Raw genomic sequence first — 22,636 nt, forward strand, 5'->3', positions numbered from 1 at the left:
ATCCATGCTCTGGTGTGGCTCCCTGCCAACATAGGGAGGGGGGCTCACTTAATTCCTTCACTCCTAGGCATTTATGTCTTTTCATTTCAGTTCCTGCTCTTTGAGGATAGGGTCCCAGGAGCCCAAAGTAGCTAATCCCTTTTTCTGCTATTAAACAAAAAGAAGGAAATCAGAATAGGGACATGAAAGAAGTGTTTTATATTGAATTATTATTCTATCTTGTTCAGCAAAAAACGAAAGTGACCTGCTAAAAAGATTTTGCAAGCAGTTTTTTACAGAAACTAACAACAGCAGGACTAACTGATAACTCATAACGAGAGCCACAACTTTTATTAATATGGCCCCACCTCCCCCCCACCCCACCCCAAATGGCAGTCAGTATGTTGAGACTGCAGAGCAATTTGCCTTGGACATACCTGTTTCTTTTTACCCTGTTGAGTGAGCATAGGAAAACCATTTTTTATGGTTGCGTTCAAGCTTCTGTATATTTGCTTAGCTTGACAGTAAATGAAGAGTAAGTTGATTCTCTTAATATTTAGAAAAAACAATTAGGTTGGGACTTACAAAGCTTTATCTACTTACATGTTAAGAAATAAAGTTAATGTATTATTATTATTAATGCATTTTTCCATTTTTGGAATAACTATTTTCTGTTTTCTTGCTTTAAACTCCCCTTCTTCTTATGTAGTCGCCTCCATTCGAACAACCTATATTGCGACTGTCACCTGGCCTGGCTCTCTGACTGGCTGCGTCAAAGGCCCCGGGTTGGTCTCTACACTCAGTGTATGGGTCCATCCCACCTGAGGGGTCATAATGTAGCTGAGGTTCAAAAACGAGAATTTGTCTGCAGTGGTAAGAGAGAAGAAACCTTTATGTTGTCGTATTGTTTTGTGCTTCTATGTAAGAGAGCTGTGGAGAAAGCATGCTTTAAAAGTTTCAGTGTTTAGCTCACTAACATGTGCAATTGAGCACTAATCACTCCATGGAAATCCTCAGTCTCAGTGATATTGATAATATGTTCTAAGTCATTTGTGCATGATTGATCATTACAGATTACATGTACTTAATGTATGATGAAAGATTTTTCAATTTTCACTCACAGGGAAACATAGGAAATTCCTAGATTTTAAGTTTGTTTGCTACTTACTTTCCTGTTATGTAATAATTTAGATCTATTTTTATGGTAACAATTGGAAATATGATTCATCTTGCTGGGAAACTCAAGAAAGTATCTCAACTGTAGTTGCAGAGGGACAAAGCGCTTTCCGTGTATACTAGTGGTTCACTTCTCCTGGGAAGAGATAAATAACTAGTTTTAGTGATGAAAACGTAAAAACAAAAATTACTCATGGCTTATGTAAACTATCAACAAGTCATATTTACTGAATTCTTTCTTTATGTTCGATCACCAGCCTAAGTATTTCACATACACTTACCTCATTTCACTTGCCTTAGAACTACTGTAGTGAAATGTAACATTATCTTTATATCAGCGATTAAAATGTTGAGGAAAAAGATGCTAAGTAGCCTCATACAAGGTCATATAGTTGAATCCAAGGATCTCAAGCTGGGCAATCTAATTACCAATTCATACATATTTATATTTATGTTTATATTTACTTATATAATAATATGTTAATATTATATGATCCATATTAGCATATAATTTATCATATATATATGTATATATATATATATGTCTGATTCTGCTTCAGAAGTGTCTGTTCAAGATACAGTAACATGAAATGTCTAAATATATATTATAACACATCACAAATAGTTCTTTAGAGGATCGAAGACATACCAGTACGGAATTCTCATTTATTGTTATCTTTAAGACCTTTTCGTGTACTTCTCCACACTTTTTATAACCCGAACAAAACTTTCTTATAATGTGATGGAATGTTCTTCTTAGGTCTGATTGCTTTTTAAAAAATTAAATAATGAAATGACTAACAATTCATTACTAACCACTTTTTTTCTCTCTTCACTTTTCCCTTCCCGTTTTCTAGATGAGGAAGAAGGCAAGTTCACGTTTCTTTTTTAGACTGAGACTATTTTTGTAATGTTTGAGAGCTTGTTCAGAGGTCTTGGGTTAGTGACTGGCCTGCAGCTTCTTCCTGGCATTCTGATCACTCAGGCCCTCTCCCTGCAGATCAGAGAGGGTTTGTCCCACTCCAGTAAACCAAGTGTGTGCAGATCCTGTTCAGTACAGCACGGCCACCATTCTGTCATTCATCATTCCAACAGCAAAATCTCATTTCAAAACAGTTTTATTTTAATGCTTTTTATTTCTGAGAGAGAGAGAGAGAGGCAGTGTGAAGAGGGGAGGTTCATAAAGAGAGGGAGACACAGAATCTGAAACAGCCTCCAAGCTCTGAGCTAACTGTCAGCACATAGCCCGACATGGGGCTCGAACCCATGAACCGCAAGATCATGACCTGAGCTGAAGTCGGACGCTTAACCGACTAAGCCACCCAGATGCCCCCAAAACAGTTTTGTTTCCAAACACTGAGTAGTAAAAAATATATACCCACAGGTAACTACTTAATACTAAATTTATAGGCTCTGAGAAGCCAAAAAAAGTACTGTCTAGATTAACAATTACAGAATGGCATGTTACAAACTATTATACTTCAAAGAAAGTACAGATTTTGAACCTACCAGGACATCAAGGTTAGAAAGATCTAATTATCCCTACATTCATTGGTACACAATTACTTATTTACAACCGTTATGTCTGTTCTCCTTTATTTTCTTGAGATTCAATACGTTATGCTACATACGTTTAATAAAGACCAAATTCTAATGAAGCTGACTAGAAATGAAATATAGGTTAGTCTGAAACTGCTGCTTTTTTTGGAACTCAGAATAGTTTCGAATCTAATTCTAGTTTCCAGTCTGAATTCAGCCTTTCTTAACAATTATTTCAAGTGGGAAAAATTATCATTTTCATAATTAGTTTTAAGAATCCCATTTACTTTATCTGAGTGTTGACCCAGAACTATAAATGCATGCTTCCTAAAATGTATCTTAGAAATATAGGCCTATTTAATGCTCTGATATTTAGAGAAATACATTTCTGTTAAGTCACGTGCTTTGTTGTTTGAGAGGATCGTGTACATTTCACAGTGATGAATTTCAGGAGGGAAAATACTATTGCTGTTTGTTTCTTTTTCAGGTCACCAGTCGTTTATGGCTCCTTCCTGCAGTGTTTTGCACTGTCCAGCTGCTTGTACCTGTAGCAACAATATCGTAGACTGTCGTGGGAAAGGTCTCACTGAGATCCCCACGAATCTGCCAGAGACCATCACGGAAATGTATGTGCCCTGAAATCCCCTCTCATCTCTCCACCTCCACAGTGGCCCAAACCATGACTTTCTTTAGAGACTCTGGGTTTATCAAAGGCAAATATGATCCATTAACTTGGACAGATATTCCTTGCAGAATTGCACTGAACCTTCCTCTGTTTAAGAAATTATCTTGTTGAAGTGGCTAGGATTTTTCATTTTTTAGCATAGGTAGAATTTTTTAAAATGTACTTTCAGGATAAAGAGTTCTTTCCCTTTTCACCGGGTTAGTGTTAGTAGGCTATTTAGGGAAAAATAAATAAAAGTGGTTGTACATAGTCTGACTATTTGGATGTGGAGCTCCGCTCCTGTCCAGGTCCTAAAAAGAAGGCCAAACTGGGGTGATAAATCATAGGAACAACATAACTAGATGATCCTCAAGACCTCACATTTTATAATGCAGTGTCCCTGTTTTGTTTGAGCTACTGTATGATCCACCACAAAGTATAAAAAAGGATACAATTATAAAGTCAAAAGAATATAGATGTATATAAGATTTTTTAAATTAGTGAGCATTTTTACCTATTTGAACCAATGGCTATCTCTATCAAAAGTTAGCTTGTCTTGACAAAGTATTTCATAGCTCTTTTGTATGCATCTGCTGTGTGCATTGTTCTTGCCAGATAGAAGTCACGTGGTTAAAACAAGGTCATGTAAGATGTCAAATGAACTGTTTTTCCCACCTTGAGAAGAACTCATCAGGGAAAATCTTTACCTCAATATCCATTAACTAAGACAGCAACTTCACAATCACTCAGTTCATCATCTTATTGTTTTAGATGCCAATTCTGAAGTTTAAATAAATCGTTTTTAGCATTTTGGATTGAAATGATAAAATAAGGCTAACTCCATATAAGTCTACATAGTAGGCGCAAAAATTAAGTTATTTTCAAAAACTATGCAACTTTTGCCAGTTAACTGCTTGACTTTACTTTATATGAGACTAATTTTAATTCACAAGACCCACTAACATTATTTGAAATATCTAATCTGTGTTTAAAAGTATTATTAGAGCTTTGCAGTGTAAGGCATGATCATCTGTGAAGACTCTAGACTCTGTGGAAGTTTGGCACAGACATGAAATAACGTATGCACATAATAATATTATTGTCCTCAGAATTTTAGTTGATGGAAGCTACTTTGCCCATAGAAGAGATTTATAAGAATTTTTTAGCTGAACATTGAAAAAAATAATAATACATGGTTTTGGAAGAGGTGGGTGACATTGCACAAAAGAGAAATGTCTGGAATGAAGGACAGAGGTGGTGGTGAGCGTTATGTTGTTTTGTTTTGTTTTGTTTTTTTAATTTCTGAGAGAGAGAGAGATAGTATGAGCAGGGGATGGTCAGAGAGAGGGAGAAACAGAGTCTGAAGCAGGCTCCAGGCTCTGAGCTAGCTGTCAGCACAGAGCCTGATGCGGGGTTCAAACCCACAAACTGTAAGATCATGACCTGAGCCGAAGTCGGACGCTTAACCGACTGAGCCACCCAGGCGCCCCGAGCGTTATGTTTTAAAGATTGTACATTTGAGCCTAATTAGAGTAATAGGTGCATGTTGAGGCATCATGGAAAATAGTGCCTGAGAAAAGACATCTCCATATAATTTTAAAGCCACAGATTAGTGAAGGACTTTTATCTTAATCAGGAGAGGTAATATAAGATAGACTAGATAGTAGAAGGACACAGTAAGTTTCCAAATAAGGAAATAATATATTCATCTACCCAGGCAAGAGCATTTATTAGGAAAACACTATTATAAAACACAGCATGAATTTTCCAGATATCTTCCAAGTGACTAGCAAATTTGACACAAAAGCTATGAAATGAGGTACAAATTAATACACGTTGTAAGAGAGGAACAAATGAAGTTCAAGGTATTTATGCAGAGAGTGTAAAGTAGAGGTCAAGTTACAGTGGTTAATTAAAGGCAGAAAACTTTAGTTAGAAGCAAAGGTCCACCTACCATCGCTATTGTGAGACCACAGGCAGGTTATTGATCCTCTGCAAGACTGTCCTCAAGAATTAATCTGACAGCTGTGTGCCAGTAGTTGGCAAAAGGCCAGAGTGCCAGGCATGAGGCGTCTTAGGCGGCTATCATGTTGATGGAGGGGAGATGCCCTAAGAGCAAGAACCACGTAGCTGTGTGAAGGATGATCTGGAAGCAGGTATGATAGTTAGTATAGGAGCAGAATTCATGGGTTTGGGCTTTTGGTGAGATGAGGGACTAATGGGGAAATATGAGCCAAAGATAATGCCAGAATTTCAAGTATGAGGGATGGGGAACTGGTGGTTTTATTATTGTATATAAGAAACTAAAGGGCAGGACAAAAGTTGGGAAGAAAGGTGGTGGTGAACAAAATTTGTAAAATCCTGAAGTACTGATGGGATTTTTAGAGGTACCAAAATAATACACACTACAGTAACTTGGAGGAAGACAAGGACTTGAGGCAAAGATTTTGGAGTAATTAACATTACAAAATAAAAGTTGATGGTTAAATCCATGAAATGGCCAATAGAAAGGAGGGGAAGAGAAGAGAAACCCAACAGAACTAAGTAAAAGCAGCAGAGGGACAGAATAGGTAAGAGAGGAAGGGGCTTAGTTTAGCTGAGAAAAGAGTTTTTTGAAAAAAGACAATTGTCACTATGAAAGACAGACCTGGATTGATTGGAAGATGCAGAAAGCAGCTATCATTAGGAAGTCAGAGACAATGTGTTTTAGGGAGAAATGAGTGTGAGAGGTAGAACAATCTCTGTAGGAGCACAATGATCCTGAACACATGAGCCAGTGGCTCAAGTCCTGATTATTAGGAAAGACTGAAACACCATCCTGATTATTTTGAAAGACTTGACAAAAGACCAGTGAGTTGTAGATATAACAGATCGAAAGTAATGTGTGACATTTAAAGTGGCTTATCTCATGTTGTCTATTTTATTTGTTTTACAAAGAGCATTTCTTCTATTTTGTATGCTCTATAGCTTTTGCATTATCATGAAATTTAGTACATAAAAGTTATACTAAATAATATGTCCCATTGGGTTTACCTGTATTGAGGAGGTGGTGTATCAGATAAAGCTACAGTAAATTAAATTTATAAGTAGAGATGAAAACATATGTGAAGCTCTAGGTGAATTTCACTTCTCTGATTATTACATTATCAGCTTTATCAGTAGAGCATCTGGCAATAAATCATATTGATCTTCAACTCCAACAAAATACCCCATTACCATTCATTATAGTGGCATAACTTACTAGCTTGGTAACTCATTTCTTTTATTACTCTTTTATTTTTATTAGTATGAAGTACATCAGTATGATTCATAAAATGTGGAAGTAAAGCTGTACCACATCTTCTTTTTTCATTTTTATAGATTCCAGGTTTTTAATTCAAGGTGAACTGAAAATTATAACCTCCCTCCATACTTTTCAAATATTTTTTAATCTGGATTTTACCATAAATTATAAGTAGAATTTCTTTACTGCAAGTTATCAGACATTTCATTCAATGCCATTGAGTTGATTTCCTTCTGTGTGTGCTATGTCTTTATACCTGCACCTGTCTCGTAATAGAATTCTCACAAAAAGAAAGTATGTATGTGCTACACAAAGGAATGATCTACTGCTTGTTATTCTAGGTTGAAAAACTTGACTCATCCTTTTCTTTCTGCTGCATTGTGCGTACAACTATAATTTCACACTTCTACTATTTGCTCAAGCAATTATTTGTTAAGAGAGATGGGAATCATTCTTTTAAAGCTAGAAGGGGAATAATTTGTAGGAGGAAGAGTAGAAAGAGACTAACATCTATTTAACAGTGTTGTATGCCGCACACACATTATGCCATGTGATTTTTCTCATTGACTTTTGACAGGGGTGTTGATGCAAATTTAAATAAAATAGGAAAACTAATGCAGGGACATACGCTAGGTGAAAGTTGGTGGATTTCTCCAAGAAGCCTCGTCATCCTGATGATCTTATATGGTCCAGGATCTGTCATCCCATTTGTTGGGAATCTTATTCAATACATATATGTGTATAGTTATTGTATCTTGTTTATAGATGTATATTTGTGTGTTCATTTAGACCTGTCTACCCTACTGAAATAGAAACTCTATGAAGTCAGAGGCAGGAAGTAGTTCTATTCTGATCACCACTGAATACCCAGCTACAAATCTGGTACGTGGCACATAATAGGCACTTAATAAGTAGAAAACAAATATTTAGTGAATAAATGCATAATGTAAGCATTTACAGCACATTTATCTCTAAAAGGAGGTATATTGAACAAGATTAAAAATAAAACCTGAAGAAGAAGCCCATTCTCTCCTTATAGAAAAAAAATGGTGCTTTTCAATATACAATAAGTAAGAGAAAAGTTAATGAATAAGATATCTAATGGCAAGAGCTAAAGTGGGGCTATAAATACTTAAAATTCATTTGCTGAATTTCTCTATACCCCATACTGGCTTGGAATCCACTCTCTACTTATGTCTGGGAGCTCCTTTTATCTCTGTTCTATGCCGACCCACTCAGAATCTACTAGTAGCCTCCTTCTTTAGATATATTAATTAATTCAACCATTGTATAGTTAAGTCTTAGACATTTTTCTCCAAGGCCATCCTTTTTCTATAATAAACCTTATAGACATTTATCTCAAATCTTTCAAAAACTGACAACTTCATTTTGCTGTTCTGTTCGGTTTTGTTTTGTTTTAATAAGGCCAGAAATGTTAAGAAATTTTGTTTAAAAGTTTTTCCGTCATGAAGCAGCTATGCTGGCCTTAGTCTGAAACTTACTTGATTCTAGAGCTCATGTTCTTTCATCGATCCAGCTGCAAAAGAAAGATAAACATGGCGTGGGCTTATTGGACTATCATAGAAGAGAGAATTGAAAAAAAATCAGAAGGAAAGGCTGGCTGATACTCAGAAAAACAGGGCAAGGGAAGCTTTGAGAAACTTACCTACGAAGACAGCATAGAAGGAGCATAAAGGCAGGCATTAAGGTATCGGAATGTGTAAAAAACTTGAGAGCTGTTTCCTATTACTTTCTACTGCATTTATTATAGTGTGTGTCATCTCTTCTATTCTCTGTCGAATATTCTTATACATCCTGGATTTTATCTCATAGGACTTATCACAGTTTATTTTGGTATTTTGATTAATATCAAACTATCCTTAATAAACTGTAAGCTTTAAAAGGGCAGGACTATGTTTTCCTTACCATTTCTGTGTCAACACTTAGCATAGTGGAGATGGAGGAAAGAACCAACTTGGGGGCAAGTAGAAAAGGTCTAATGCATACTTTCTGAAGAGCCTCCAAGTGTCTATTCTTCATGGTAAACAAAACATGTGACAAGGGAATATGGACTAATAAAGACAGAGAGAGAAAAATAGAATGTGTACTAGTATAAGGTGAAGTAAGTTTAAAAGAAAGAAGCTCTTGGGGCACCTGGGTGATTCTGAGAGTTAAGCAGCCAACTTTGGCTCAGGTCATGATCTCATGAGTCGTGGGTTCGAGCCCTTCGTCTGCCTTTGTGCTGACCGCTCAGAGCCTGAAGCCTGTGTCTCCTTTCTCTGTCCCTCCCCGCCCCCACCCCCCGCCTTGTACTCTATCTCTCTCTCTAAAATAAATAAAGAATATTAATTTTTAAAACAGAAAGATGATTTTACTGCCCCCCCTCCCGAAATCTTACCAGCAATTCGCTGCTTTGGACTCTGCTGCTTAAAACCTGTATGTCTCTTCATACAGACGGAATGCCCAAGGCAAATCTTACATGATCTGGCCCATGGCAACAAAGTTATTAATAGCAATTTGATTCTCTATATATCAGTTTGATTCTCTATATATCAAATCCTCAGAATTAATTTCTTACATCACATTTGAGATATAAAATTTTGAATATGATATGATGGATTGCTATAGAGTAGGCATTTAGTTCTCTTCAATCTAGTTATAGATTTTCTGTGGCATATCACCTATTCAAACCATTATGCAGAAGTACCATAAATCATGGAGAATAGTAAGAATATAGGCTGTGTAACAATTTAGTACATCTTGTTTATTCATGTCTGACTGCCTTCACTCTTGGTTGCCTCGTTTAAGGCTCTGAAGCTGGGATCCATACCATTCTTTCTTTTATTTGTTTCAGAGAAGAACGTCAGGAAGAAGTTCATATTATGGAAGGGGAAAAGATGGTAGCAAAGTTCTCAGGTCAGGTCTTCTGAGGTTGTTTCAGTGTTTTCTAAGATAGATTGGAAATTCTCGGAAGCTATAATACATTTTTTTTTCAGATATGCTATTCAGATAGATGAAATGGAAAGGAAACTCATCGTTGCGTAAATTACAAGTCTGCTTTTACTCTGCCAGCAATAAAGAAGGTTCTTTCAAAGAGACTCACAATGATGGAGGTTAGATGTGAGGGGTCAGAGTACTTTCCTCCTTTTGTTTCCTCTGTGTCACTTGCATGCATAGTTATAAAGTGAAAAAAGAGATGACTCTTAAACGGTGTATCTTATTACAACCTGAATTTATGATACTGAATATAACTTTTTTAAAGTTTATTTATTTATTTTGAGGGAGAAAATGAGAGTATTGGGGGAGGGGCAGAGAGAGAGGGAGAAAGAGAATCCCAGGCGGGCTCCACGCCATCAGAGCCCAACGCGGGCTTGAATTCACTCACAGTGAGATCATGACCTCAGTCAGCCATTTAAACCACTGAACCACATGCACCCCCTGAATACAACTTTTAAAATGCATGTTTTCTTCCATTTCTGTTTAGACAAACATTCTTCCCATATGCATTTAACCCTTTTTTGCAGGCTATTTCTGCATTTGCCCCTTTCAAGTTTTTGAATTCTTAATTCTAATGAATTCACATTTGCCAAATTGAATCCACATACTATATGTCAAAGTCATCTGACTTTCAATAGATAGGGACACCAAAATCCCATTTGATTAATAACATGCTTTAAAATCACGCATTCTATTCTAGCTTCTAAAGAGACTTAGAGATATTCATGAAATCAAGTATGACTTTTTATTTATCATGCACTCAGTCTCAGCTAATAGCACAGCTATCATGTTGTGTTATTGGTTGGTTTTCTTTTCATATGCTAAAATTTTGAAAATAAATTTAAAAAGTGAATGCAGCATGCAATTTGACTAATTTTATATCAAATTACCTTGGCTCCACGATTTAGACACCATAGATTAAGATATCTAAAAGCAAATGATGCCATTTTTAATATAATTTGGTGTGAAAGAAAGAAATAGTCCACAGTCTGAGTTTGCCTTACTAAATAAAAAGTAGGCTGATAATTTCAAAGTCAGTTTTCACTGTGAAAGTATTTAATTGTACTACGATGAAAGTATTAAAAAATTTAGAGATACATCCAACTTAAGGGTTATGAAGAGAAAATATGAAGAGTTAGAAAAGTAGTATAAAAATGAAAATTTGAGTTGATAGTTTTACTACAGCATTTGATAGCAACTAGAGAACTTTGTTAGCATTCTAAATATTTTTCTTGCCTCAGATCTACTCACAGAAATAAGCTAGCATATAGCATATGCCAGACTTCTGGCTTTGCACTTTATATTCTTATAACTTTATGCTTTGCAGGCTAATGAATAACACTCTCATATTCATGTCTAGTAGAAATAGTTATGACCTGATACTTTCAAAAAATCATTCTGTATCAGAGTTAAGGCCTTTTTATGATTAAAAAAAATTGCTTCAGACCTATTGAAACAGAATGTAGGAAGCTATATATTCTCCAAAGGTTAGCAGAAAACTTTTAATTCTTTTGTAATGTAGAAAATAATATTTTTTAATATTTTTATTTATTTCTAGGAGAGAGAGAGATAGCGTGAGCAGGAGAGGGTCAGAGAGAGAGGGAGATACAGACTCTGAAAAAGGCTCCAGGCACAGAGCTGGCAGTCAGCACAGAGCCCGACGAGGGGCTAGAACCCGCGAACCGCGAGATCATGACCTAAGCGAAAGTCAGACGCTTAACTGACTAAGCCACCCAGGCGCCCTTGTAGAAAATAATTTTACAGGCTTTTACCCACACCTAATTTCAAATATGGAGTTATCACTCTACACGTCTCCTTTGATGTAGAGAATTAGCTGCATTTACGTGTTTAGTTCTGAATTTCTTCCAATAGCAGAAATGTGGTATGTATCCCCCAAACCTCATGAAGAAACGAGCTTTACTTCTATCAAGTAATATAATTTTGTCTAGAAATGTCATTTAATAAACAATCTTAGGATCGAAAGAAAGCCATCATCAAAGTATATATAGATAAACCAATAATTTATATCTGATTATATGCTAACATAGTTACAATTAGAAAAACAAAATAGTGTGATTCCTTTCTGACAATATATTTTATGAGATTGGTAGTCAGAAAGTCATTTGCTATAAAAGAAGTTTGTGCAACTTTATTCATTCTTAATTTTAGTTTCCTTGTGCTTTTGGATTATATTTTCTGCATTTCCATATTATGATTCCATCCTGAATTAAGCACCCAGAAAAACACATCATAATTTAGCTTTCTACAAATGCAGAGAGCCAATTCATTATTCAGTGAGCAAAACAAAGATCTCTATCATGTTCTCTCAGAACAAACATCTCATATTTATTCTTAGTTATCAGTAGCCATGATTAGTGTAATCCATACAGTAGTTTTGATAATTCCACAGCAAAACAGTGTAAGATAAATTATGTAAAATAAATATATAAATTCAGCTCTCCTTGCAGTCCCATAGACCATTCTTGAGTTCATTAATAATATTGGACTGCTTTCCTATTTATTTTAGCAGAATTTTTGATCTCATATGTGTTTCTTCAACAAACTTTAATTGCTATTGAGTGAAGTAGTGAAATAATTATCTTTAAAAAGCTACATACATCCATTATATGGACAGAATCAGTTTTTATTAATAATAAGCATTCAATGTAAGAAAATTATTATCTATTTCCCCCAACTTCTTTCTTTCCTCCTCCCAATTTTATTGAGGAATAATTGACAAATGCAATTGTATATGTCCAAAGTGTACAATGTAATGATTTGATAAACTCATCAAATCATTGTGGACTGATTGTCAAGATCAAGATAATTAACATATCCATCACCTCACATAGTTAATATAGCTAAGCGTACGCATGTGTGTGCGTGTGGTGAGAACACTTAAGGTCTACTCTCAATATTGTATGATTAACTAAAGTCACCATGCTGTACATTAGATCCCCAGAACTTACTCTTTGTATAACTGGAAAATTGTAGCCTTTGACTGACATCTCCTCATTTCCCTGTTCCCACAGCCCCTGGTAACCACCATTCTATTCTCTGATTCAATGATATTGGAGGGTTTTTTTAATATTCCACATTCAAGTGATAGCATATAATAGGTATCTTTGTCTGTCTGATTTATTGCACTTACATGCCTTCCAGGTTCATCCGTGTTGTTGCAAGTGACAGGATTTTCTTTTTATGGCTGAATAATGTGTATGTGTGTGTGACATACATATGTGTATATGTGTGTGTGTATCACATTTTCTTCATTCATCTGTCAAAGGACATTTAAGTTGTTCTCATATGTTGCCGCTTGGAATAAAGCAGCAGTGAATATCAGGGTACAGATATCTCTTCAAGATACTGATTTCATTTTCTTCAGATATATACCCAAGAGCGAGACTGCTAGATCATGTGGTAGTTCTATTTTTAATTTTTTGAGCAACTTCCACACTGTTTTCTAAAGGGGCTGCACCAATATACATTCCTATCAACAATACACAGCGGTTTTCTTTTCTGCACATCTTTGCCAACATTTGTTCTCTTGTCTTTTTGAAAATGACTGTTCTAAAAGGTGTGAGGGGAATATCTTTTCTTGGTTCGAGCTCCATTTCCTCATGACTAGTGATGGTGAGCATCGTTCATGTACACTTTGGCCATTTGTGTGTCTTTTTTGGAGAAAATGTCCATTTAAGCCCTTTGCCCATTTTTAAATTAGATTATTTGATTTCTTTTTGTTACTGAGTTTTATTATTTCTCTCTATATATTGGATATTAGCCCCTTTTCAAATACATGATTTGCAAATAGTTTCTCCCATTCTGTTCGTTGCCCTTTCAATTTTTTTCTTACCTATTTTTATTTGTGTCTAATTTCAAAAAACATTATTTATGTAACATACATGTTATATGTATGTATACACCTATGTTTTTTTGTTGAGATGTGTAATCATTTAAGCATACAAGCATAATGGCTTTTTTTAATATTTTATTTATTTCTGAGAGACAGAGACAGACAGCGTGAGCAGAAGAGGGTTAGAGGGGGAGGGAGATACAGAATCTGAAGCAGTCTCCAGGCTCTGAGCTAGCTGTCAGCACAGAGCCCAACGTGGGGCTTGAACCCACGAGCCATGAGATCATGACCTGAGCTGAAGTCGGATGCCCAACCGACTGAGCCACCCAGGTGCCCCTGTAATAGCTTTCTTAAGAGAAAGACATAGAAGACTGAATAAATTTTTATAAAATTAGTTATGAAATGAGAATAAGTACAGTAAAATTATAAGTAAATTGGCAAACAAAGAAATACTTAAATGACCAGCATTGAGATTAATAAGTGGTAAGGCAAGAAAGAAACCTCAATTGGTTTCTCTAAACAAATTCAAGGAGTCTGATGAGTGTTATTGCAACAGAGAAGGATATGTGGAAAATAGCATTTTTTTCATATACTACATACTGAACAAATATTTGTGAGTACCTTCTGTGCATCACACATTATGGATGAAAGGACACATTTCCAATCTCCACGATGTTTACAGTGCAGGACATTGAAACCACGCAAAGAGAAACATTTAAGATTATATGATAAGTAATAAACTATATGCACACTAGAATAGAGAAAGGAATACCTTGGTGTGCCTAGGAGATTCAAGGAATCTTCAGGCAGGAGGAGGAGTCTTGCAGAGAAATTGGAGGCTTTATTGACAGAGGAAAAAGCATGTGCAAAGTCCCAGAAAAGTTAGATGTAGTATAACTCAGTTAGTCTCTGAGAAGTTAATGCCCTTTTTGATTGCTGGAAGCCTAATCTTAATGAATCACCTTGTCTGATAACAATTGTACATACACGGAAACATTTTGAGCAAGGTAGTACCATGATTAGAGATGTTAGTTAGAAAAATCACCCTAAGATGACGGTTTGGAGGGAAAGAATACAGTAAGAATGTGTTAGCAGAAGTCTGGAGGGCATGGTGAAGGCAGATGTAGCAGCAGATCATGATGGAAGGTGATTCCAAGGAGTGACCTTATGTGGTGGTTCATTTCCTAAAAATTTCTACAGAAAAGAAAATGAAGACCCATTAAAGGTAAAATAAGACCTATGTAGACTTTAACATAAAAATGAAGACAGCTGGTGCATAGTAAATGTATTCTTTATTCTCAGACAAATCATCATCACATGTTTTTTAGGAGAAAAGTTATAGATTTATGGTTCTGTAATCCTCTGGAAAGATTAAGTTAAAATTCCATATACTTCAAATACTACTCACTCGGGATCACATGGTTTCCTAAACTTGAGGAAGAAGATGATGGGTAACTTGGACAGTAAGTCAGTGCAGGGGGTGGGGAAGAAGGCCAATTGCTATCTATCCATTGAGTAATACTGTTAAACAAATGATGTGTAAAGACCATTTGCATAATGTTTTCAAAACTAAAATTATTACCAAATGGGCGGCTTAGCTCAGCGCCTGGCTCAAAGTTAGTGTCCAAAAGGTTTTCATAATTAATGAAAATTGAAGCAGCAGAACATTTAACTATTTTATTTCTTGAATTGCTAAAGAAAAATTATATATGAAAACTTAGTGATATTGACATTACAAATCTATACTCTGTCCCCCTGAAATCAGTGAACCATGTGCCTAAGCCCATATTTCCCTCTAAAGCTAAACCATGTGCATGTGGGTTTTGAGTGTATATTTGCATTTGAACATGTATCTGCATGAATAGAAGCATGGAATGTTAACTCTTATTTAGTCATTACCTGAAACATGAAGTCAGTAAGAACACACACCCTTGCACACACTCATTTGTGTCTTGCTTTAAATGCTTAAAGACCAAATAGAAAAAGAGTTACTTCTACTCTGAAAACATCAATTGAATTTACTCTCAGGGGCATGTACCCTAGATGACATCACAAAAACAATAAAATAAAATAAGATTAAGTAAGTGGACAATATTCAGGAACAAGTCATCTCAAGGCAGGGGTGACTGATAATCAATTAGTATGGACACAGTCCTAAGGCAGAAATCTTAGCTGTAGGCATAGAATGCCTCTCCAGAGGCAAATATTCACTCACCTGCCAAAGATACTTATTAAACTTCCAAAGTCCTAGAACTCCCCTTACATAACAGAAATTGTATTTCAGTCAAAAATGTCTTGGGTCATTTTATATAGAGACATATGAAGGATTTCAAGGCATACATTTACTGCTAAAGTTAGAAGTAATATTCCAGAAATACAAAGTACTGACTTTGGAATTATTATGTAATAGGCAAAAGAATCCCTAATGTCAAAGGAATATAGCTGCTTCCTCTTTTACAAATTTTGAATTGATGTTACCAATGATGAGAATACTTGGCTACACTGAGCAGTCCAAGATTCAGAAGCGAGGGTCATTCCACAACCTCCCCCACACACCCCATTAAATCTATGTTCTCTTCTCTGGCAGCTGTTTTTGCCATTTACGTTAAAAGCAGATGGGGAAAATGCAAAGAACTGTCAGTTTTATTGCCATGTATAATCAACATCTGGGCTATATGTTACAGACACAATCATTCCAAACTCATACTTTACTGGTGTTGTAAAACCTTTTTGAGTTCTTAAGACAGTTTCCAAACTTGAAAAAATGATATATTTTAATCATATGCATCATGGAAATGACAACATTATATGTTTTTTCAACCTCCATGTGAAGGATGTATGCATGTATGTGTTTAATACATAATGGCTGAGTGATCTGCAAATCTGTGCTGCTGATTTGTTTAAAATGTGTTTTGCAATCATATATGTTTATTTCCTATTAGAGATGAAATCATGTATCAGGATTTACTTCTTTATATAGTCTGTGTGTGTGTGAAACTAATGTGTCTTGTAGACATTTTATTATATAGTGCTGTTTATTATGTGTGTAATTATGTAGATACCTGTGTATATCCCCATATTTTTATCTTTTCAGTATTTTTATGCAAGAATAAAACATTTTCCTACATCTCATATTTTTACAAAAAAATATAGGAGGTTTTATTTTCCTCGTCTTTTGGAAAGAGAAACTGAGAGAAGCAAATTAATATTTGCAGGAGCCACAGAGCTTATCAGTGGCTGAAAGGCTGATACTTTTAATCCCTGAACTATACATCTTTATCTTTATGTATATACATATATAAAACATAATGGAGAAAAAAATCTCAGCATAATGGAGGGAGCTCTTTTGGCTTTGGCATATGGATATCATTTTGTATGGTTTGTCCTCATAATTTAATTTTTAAAATACTGAAAATAATTCCTGAGAATTGACCACTAGTGAACTGAACGTGTCATTTAAAATAAACTAATATTGTTTAATATCTCATAAATGGTTTCAGAACTAGTTGGAAGTTTTGAATTCCTGGATTGCGCTGTGTTGTATATTCCACTGATGTAAGACCTGCTCATTAATGACCATTGTAGAGTATTTTATGACACACAGCTCAGTTATACCTGCACATCATTGCCACATTCTAAGGGCCTACAGGATTAGAACAGGGAGATTTCCTGATTATTTTCTGTTTTCTATACTCTTTAAAATAGGCACCAGAAAGTGGCATATATTGGTTGGAGTTCATTCCCTAGAAACTCTCTGAGTGTGAAGACATCCATGATTTATTAAAAAAAAAAAAATAGTGATGGGGTGCCTGAGTGGCTCAGTCAGTTAGCATCTGACTTCAGCTGAGGTCATGATCTTACAGTCTGTGAATTCGAACCCCGCATCAGACTCTGCGCTGTCAGCTCAGAGCCTGGAGCCTGCTTCAGATTCTATGTCTCCCTCTCTCTCTGCCCCTTCCCTACTCATGCTTTGTCTCTTTCTGTCTCAAAAATGAATAAACATTAAAAAAATAGTCACTAGAGAACAAGAAAAAAGATGTATGCGAGTGGGGAGAAAGGTTTTTATTGGTTAAACATACCATAGTTTTGAACTTTTTTATGGAGCAGTTATAAAATTGTCTCCATTTTCTTATCTCCATGAACTTTTCACTAATATTTCCTTGTGATTTTGATGAAGTGGTAACAGCAAATTGCTTTTACATAAACTACACACACCCACACACACACACACACTCACACACACGCACACATACACACAGAGTGATAAGATGTTTTGGAATTGTTCATATACATTCTGTGGAAAAAAAGGTTTAGGCTACTTTTGCATGAAAAAAGCCTCCATATGGTATGTGGTTGATAGAATTTTCTTCCTCCTTTACTCAGTTTTCTAAATATATTTTTACTTTGAAATTTAAAATATTGAATTTTCTTTTTATGAAGGACTAACATTTGGAAGGCTCTTAATTATGGTGGATTTTATCCAGAGCATGCAGATATATCTCGGCCATTACACTATCTGTTTTTTTTTAACCCTGGAATGTTTTTAATTAGATTCTTCATGGAACAACGGATTCAGATTTGCACTCTCTAAAATTCAGCAGATTTTATGCTATTAAAATCAAAGATCACAGGATAGCAAAGATAGAAAATGTACATTTCATTTGCTTGTTTTTTTAACCTTCACCTGAATAATATATTTCTTCCTTATTTTTTATAATCTGGTTTAAATACCATCTCCACTTTTCTATAGAGTATGGACACTGTTTGAGATGTGTGTTGCTTATAGTTTTAAAAACATATTCTTAATTTCTTGTAATGAAGAGTAAGGTCCTAGAGATCTGAAAGTTTAAAGAAGTACACATTAGTTTATTGTTTGCCCACTAAAGAAGAGAAAATGGACATTTGAAACATTTTTAAATTTATTGGTTGAAATCTGTCAGTGATAGAATAGTTTCTTGCTTGAGAATCTGTCTGTTTGAATGAAGGAGGCAATTATGTTTTGCCTTAATGGACTGCTGGCACAGTGCCCTAAAAACCAGTTAGCTGCTGAGTCGGTGTAAATAACCATATAAGCTCTGTTTCAAATACTTTATTTTTTAAAAAAGTTGGAAGCAAATAGATAAATAAAGAAAAGCAAGCAAATCCATTCTACATGTCATTGTTCAGCTTTCTGTTGCATATGTTCTAAATGAAATGGTTTGCAATATGAAGGTTAACTCTGCTACACTGCAAAATGATTGATTCTGGCAACAGCACTATATTATGTTTGAATTACTAGTTTTGTGTATAAAATTTAACACTATTTTATCATGAATTCTCCTTGTTTTATAACTTTTTGTGCCTGCATTTTATAAAAAATGTATATAGCCTCACTGATTATATATCTTTTGTTTGATTTAGTTGGAATACTTATCAGTGAAATTAACTGCAGATTAGACACATCTAAATTTAGTCGTTATAAAAAATATATTTCAGTGCCATAGTAACAATTAGTGATCATTGTAAGTATTCTGGATTTAAGAGACTTTAAAATAATAAATGAATTTTAAAATTTCTAAGGAAGCTCTTCAGTTATAATAGATAATAGAATTAGCTTGGCCACATTTGTGAATTAATGTCATTGATATTTCCATGCTGAATATATCATTTTTTTAAACTTGTACTAAACAAGTTTAAACTGGAAATGTAATAGCAAATTAGATGCTTTATCATTAAACCTTCCATTATGCCCTTCCACAAGGGTATAAGGGTATAAACATGTTTACTTCCAATCACTATTGAATTTCATTCATTTAGTATATTTTGCACAGGTAGAGTACAGAGGGTGAAAGAAAGAATTAATGAATGAATGACTACTGGTTTTCTTATTTTCAAGAACTTGAAATGATATTTAAGAAAAGTAGTCATATGAAATGGTTTTCCATTACTGTTTGCATTGAAAGAAATCTACCAGATGCTAAGAATTTTTATTTTTTCTCATCATAGATTTACATTATTTTGAGCTAATCTTTAACAAAATGAAATGATTCTTCATTGGCCTAGGTTTGCAGAAAGTCCTCTAGTCAATAGTCATGCATCAATAGCTTGCTTTCACTGTATTTTCATTGATTACATTTTAAACTTCTTAAAATCTAACTAAAAGAATGGATCACAGCAAAAAAAATGTGTCTCTAAACCATCAATCTATAACATTCTGATCGATAGTGTAACAGTGAAATGATTTAAATGTCCTTTGTTATATTTAGAGATTTTGAAAAAAATACCCTTTCTCGAGACCTAGATAAATAATCCAGATGCCAAATCTATATTTTCTTTGTACGATTTATTTCTTGTCTTCTGGGGTAAATCTGCCCCTTAGGAGCCAACAAACCTGGTGGAGGAGGGAAATGTGAAAAATGACTAGAATACAGTGAGACAGAGCAGAGGTGCAGAGAAGAGAATGTCCTTGGATATATAAAGAAAGATACAAGTAGCCATACCTGAGAAAATAAAGTAAGGCTTCAGGAGGAGGCCATGCTTCAGTTGTCTTAAAATAACTAAACCACATTATTAATAATTACGTAAAATTATTACTAACCTAAATGACTAATCTATTAGAATGGTTAAAGAACCATGGTCCATTTTGATAATTAAGTGTTATAAAGACATTAAAAATAACATCTCCCAAAATATCTAGTGATATTAGGACAACCTGTGTATGATATTTGATACAAGGTATACAACTCAAAATTCTCTATACAGTAAGACTTCAGTGATATAAAATAAGTATGCATGCAGAAAATTAAAGTAAAACTCACTGATTTGAGTGGTGTATTATAAGGAGTTTCAGATTTCTTCCTTATATATTTTGTAAATAAACTTGAATTTATCTTTAGTGTGAACATAATATTTTCTGTCTTTTGGAGGGAGAGAATCATAACTAATTTATAGAGAAATAATTACCTTCTGTGTGAGAGAGAAAGGGACAGTAACTTGGGGAATAGCTGGGACAGTAACTTGGGGAATAGCTGGATTTAGAGGATTGGAAAGCAAATCCAGAGATGGAGAAAGAGAAGAGAACCAGAGGTATATAGCACCGCATCCAGGGAAGAAGTATTGTTAGTCTTATCAAATGCTACAGTGAGTTGAAGAGCAATGATGACTGTGGATACTCACTGCATGTAGAGATAAGGTGGTCAGCGTGAACCCTGAGGTTATTGAAGAAAGCCTGGAACTAAAGAAGGGCTTTGGAATCAGAAAAGACCAAAATGTAGGCATTTCTACTTAACCTTCTGGGGATACTTTGTTTGTTTTGATTTGGTGTTCATTACATGTTGGTGATACATAAAAACATACATCCTTATTCAACATTCAATTTTTTCCAACATTCAAAAAAAATGAAACAATGTATAGTCAACATGTATATACACATGTATAGTCAACATATTTATATATAGTTCTTGCATTTATATATAAATATGTATACCTAGCTGTATTTTTGTAAAGGTGTTTTTAATTCAGGCAGGGAAATGAAGCTCATGCTAGGTACTTTAACTGAGGGATTTAATATGAGGACTGAAATTAAGCAGTTGTGAAGGTGACACAGAGAATAGAAAGCCGCCTCCACATCCATGTCTACAAAGATCTAAGAAGAAAAGGATGTTATGCAAAGCCAGCTTGTGACCCCAGCAGGAGCCTACATTAGAAAGGAGATGAGACCACTGCCAGGGGCATCCCCTGAGACAGAAGAAGGGAGAATATCCTGGCTTCTTGCCTCATCCTACCTTCAGTCTCCACCAGTGCCTTTCATTGGTCAAATTCCACAAAAGTCAGTTGGGAAGTGAACCTGGGATTATATGGTTCCCAAGAGTCAGCCTCTAGGATGCAGAGAGAAGAGGGGAAGGGATGGGAAATGTTTTTTACAATGTTCACATGGATAGAGGTGAAGCTGAGAGGCAGCACTTTTTGATGGACACAATATTTGGTGAAACACTTAAGGAAATGTATTTTTTTATGTCATTCATAACTAAGTAGGTAAAATCGTGTCTTTCTGTGAAAACAGAACCATAGATTTATTTTCAACTCTGATTTTGGTGCATGATAAAACACTTCAGTTGTGTTTGAATGCACTTTGCTGCAGTGGTTTTCACATGAAATATTCAGAATCCAGCCAGTCCTACCAAAAAGAACCTATGGTACTTAATGGATTGGAATTTAAGATTGTACCTCTTAAGAAGCTGCAAACTTAATTTTCTGAGCATAACAGCCTTTTTTGAATCTATAATATGTTTTCTGTAGAGGAAATAAAAGGTTTATAAAATTTAATATTCAACAGCAATTTCCTTTGTGGAAGAGTTATAATTATCTCTAAAACATGTTATACATCTGTTCAGGGTTACTACGTATTTCTCTTACTGATATAAAGGTTGTTATAATGTACTTCCAAGTACATTTCTTACAGGTGCTTTCTCTTTTATACAAAGTCCAGACTTAAATATTAATGGACCTGTAATGCCTTAAAATCAGGATATTTTTATTCACTTTATAATTGCCTTGTTTTTATTCCCAGTCTTGCTCCACATTTAGGGCACAGAACAATTAATTTGAGTACTTCTTTTTGAGGAAAAAAAAAGAATCACTCATGAAAAGCATCAATGTTCCTTCTTGACATGAATCCTGGGCTTGAATTAAACATCCCTGAGACCTCATGTTTCCATTTAAAAATTGAATTTTTTCATTGCAGACGTTTGGAACAGAACTCAATCAAGGTCATCCCTCCTGGAGCTTTCTCACCATATAAAAAGCTTAGAAGAATGTGAGTGAATAATATTCTGTAATATATGTAATTTTTTAAATTATACAGGTCATGACCATGCAGACGTTCACTTAAGTATGAATATTTGGGTGTTTGACAGCTTAAATATTAAGTGATGTGACTACCCAATTGCTAGTTTTATAATACTGTGATGTTAAAAGCTAAACTATGTAATAGTTTAACGTTCTCTGTAATTTAACATATTGATTCACACCCACGTGAATGTATGTGATCAATATAGTATGCAGTCAAATCTTATATGTTCTATTTTCAAAAATAAGACATGGCATCTTTTATAATAATTTAAGAAAAGAGCCAATAATTGAGTTGAAAGTCTGATTTTTTTTTTTT

The 22,636-nt window shown here is 34.9% G+C and overlaps 1 protein-coding gene across 3 annotated transcripts in view; it reads left to right on the forward strand.

Moving 5' to 3' along the window:
• SLIT2 (slit guidance ligand 2) overlaps positions 1 to 22,636 on the forward strand; it is a 373,810-nt gene that overhangs the window by 239,390 nt on the left and 111,784 nt on the right. For all 3 annotated transcript variants that reach the window (XM_039216602.1, XM_039216599.1, XM_039216600.1), the window contains exons 8-10: positions 689 to 852; positions 3,182 to 3,320; positions 22,214 to 22,285. In XM_039216602.1, the coding sequence (XP_039072533.1) occupies positions 689 to 852; positions 3,182 to 3,320; positions 22,214 to 22,285 (375 nt within the window). The remainder of the gene's footprint in view (positions 1 to 688; positions 853 to 3,181; positions 3,321 to 22,213; positions 22,286 to 22,636) is intronic.

Source organism: Hyaena hyaena, unplaced genomic scaffold (assembly GCF_003009895.1).
Source record: "Hyaena hyaena isolate Hyena2069 unplaced genomic scaffold, ASM300989v1 scaffold_640, whole genome shotgun sequence".
NCBI classification, from domain to species: domain Eukaryota; kingdom Metazoa; phylum Chordata; class Mammalia; order Carnivora; family Hyaenidae; genus Hyaena; species Hyaena hyaena.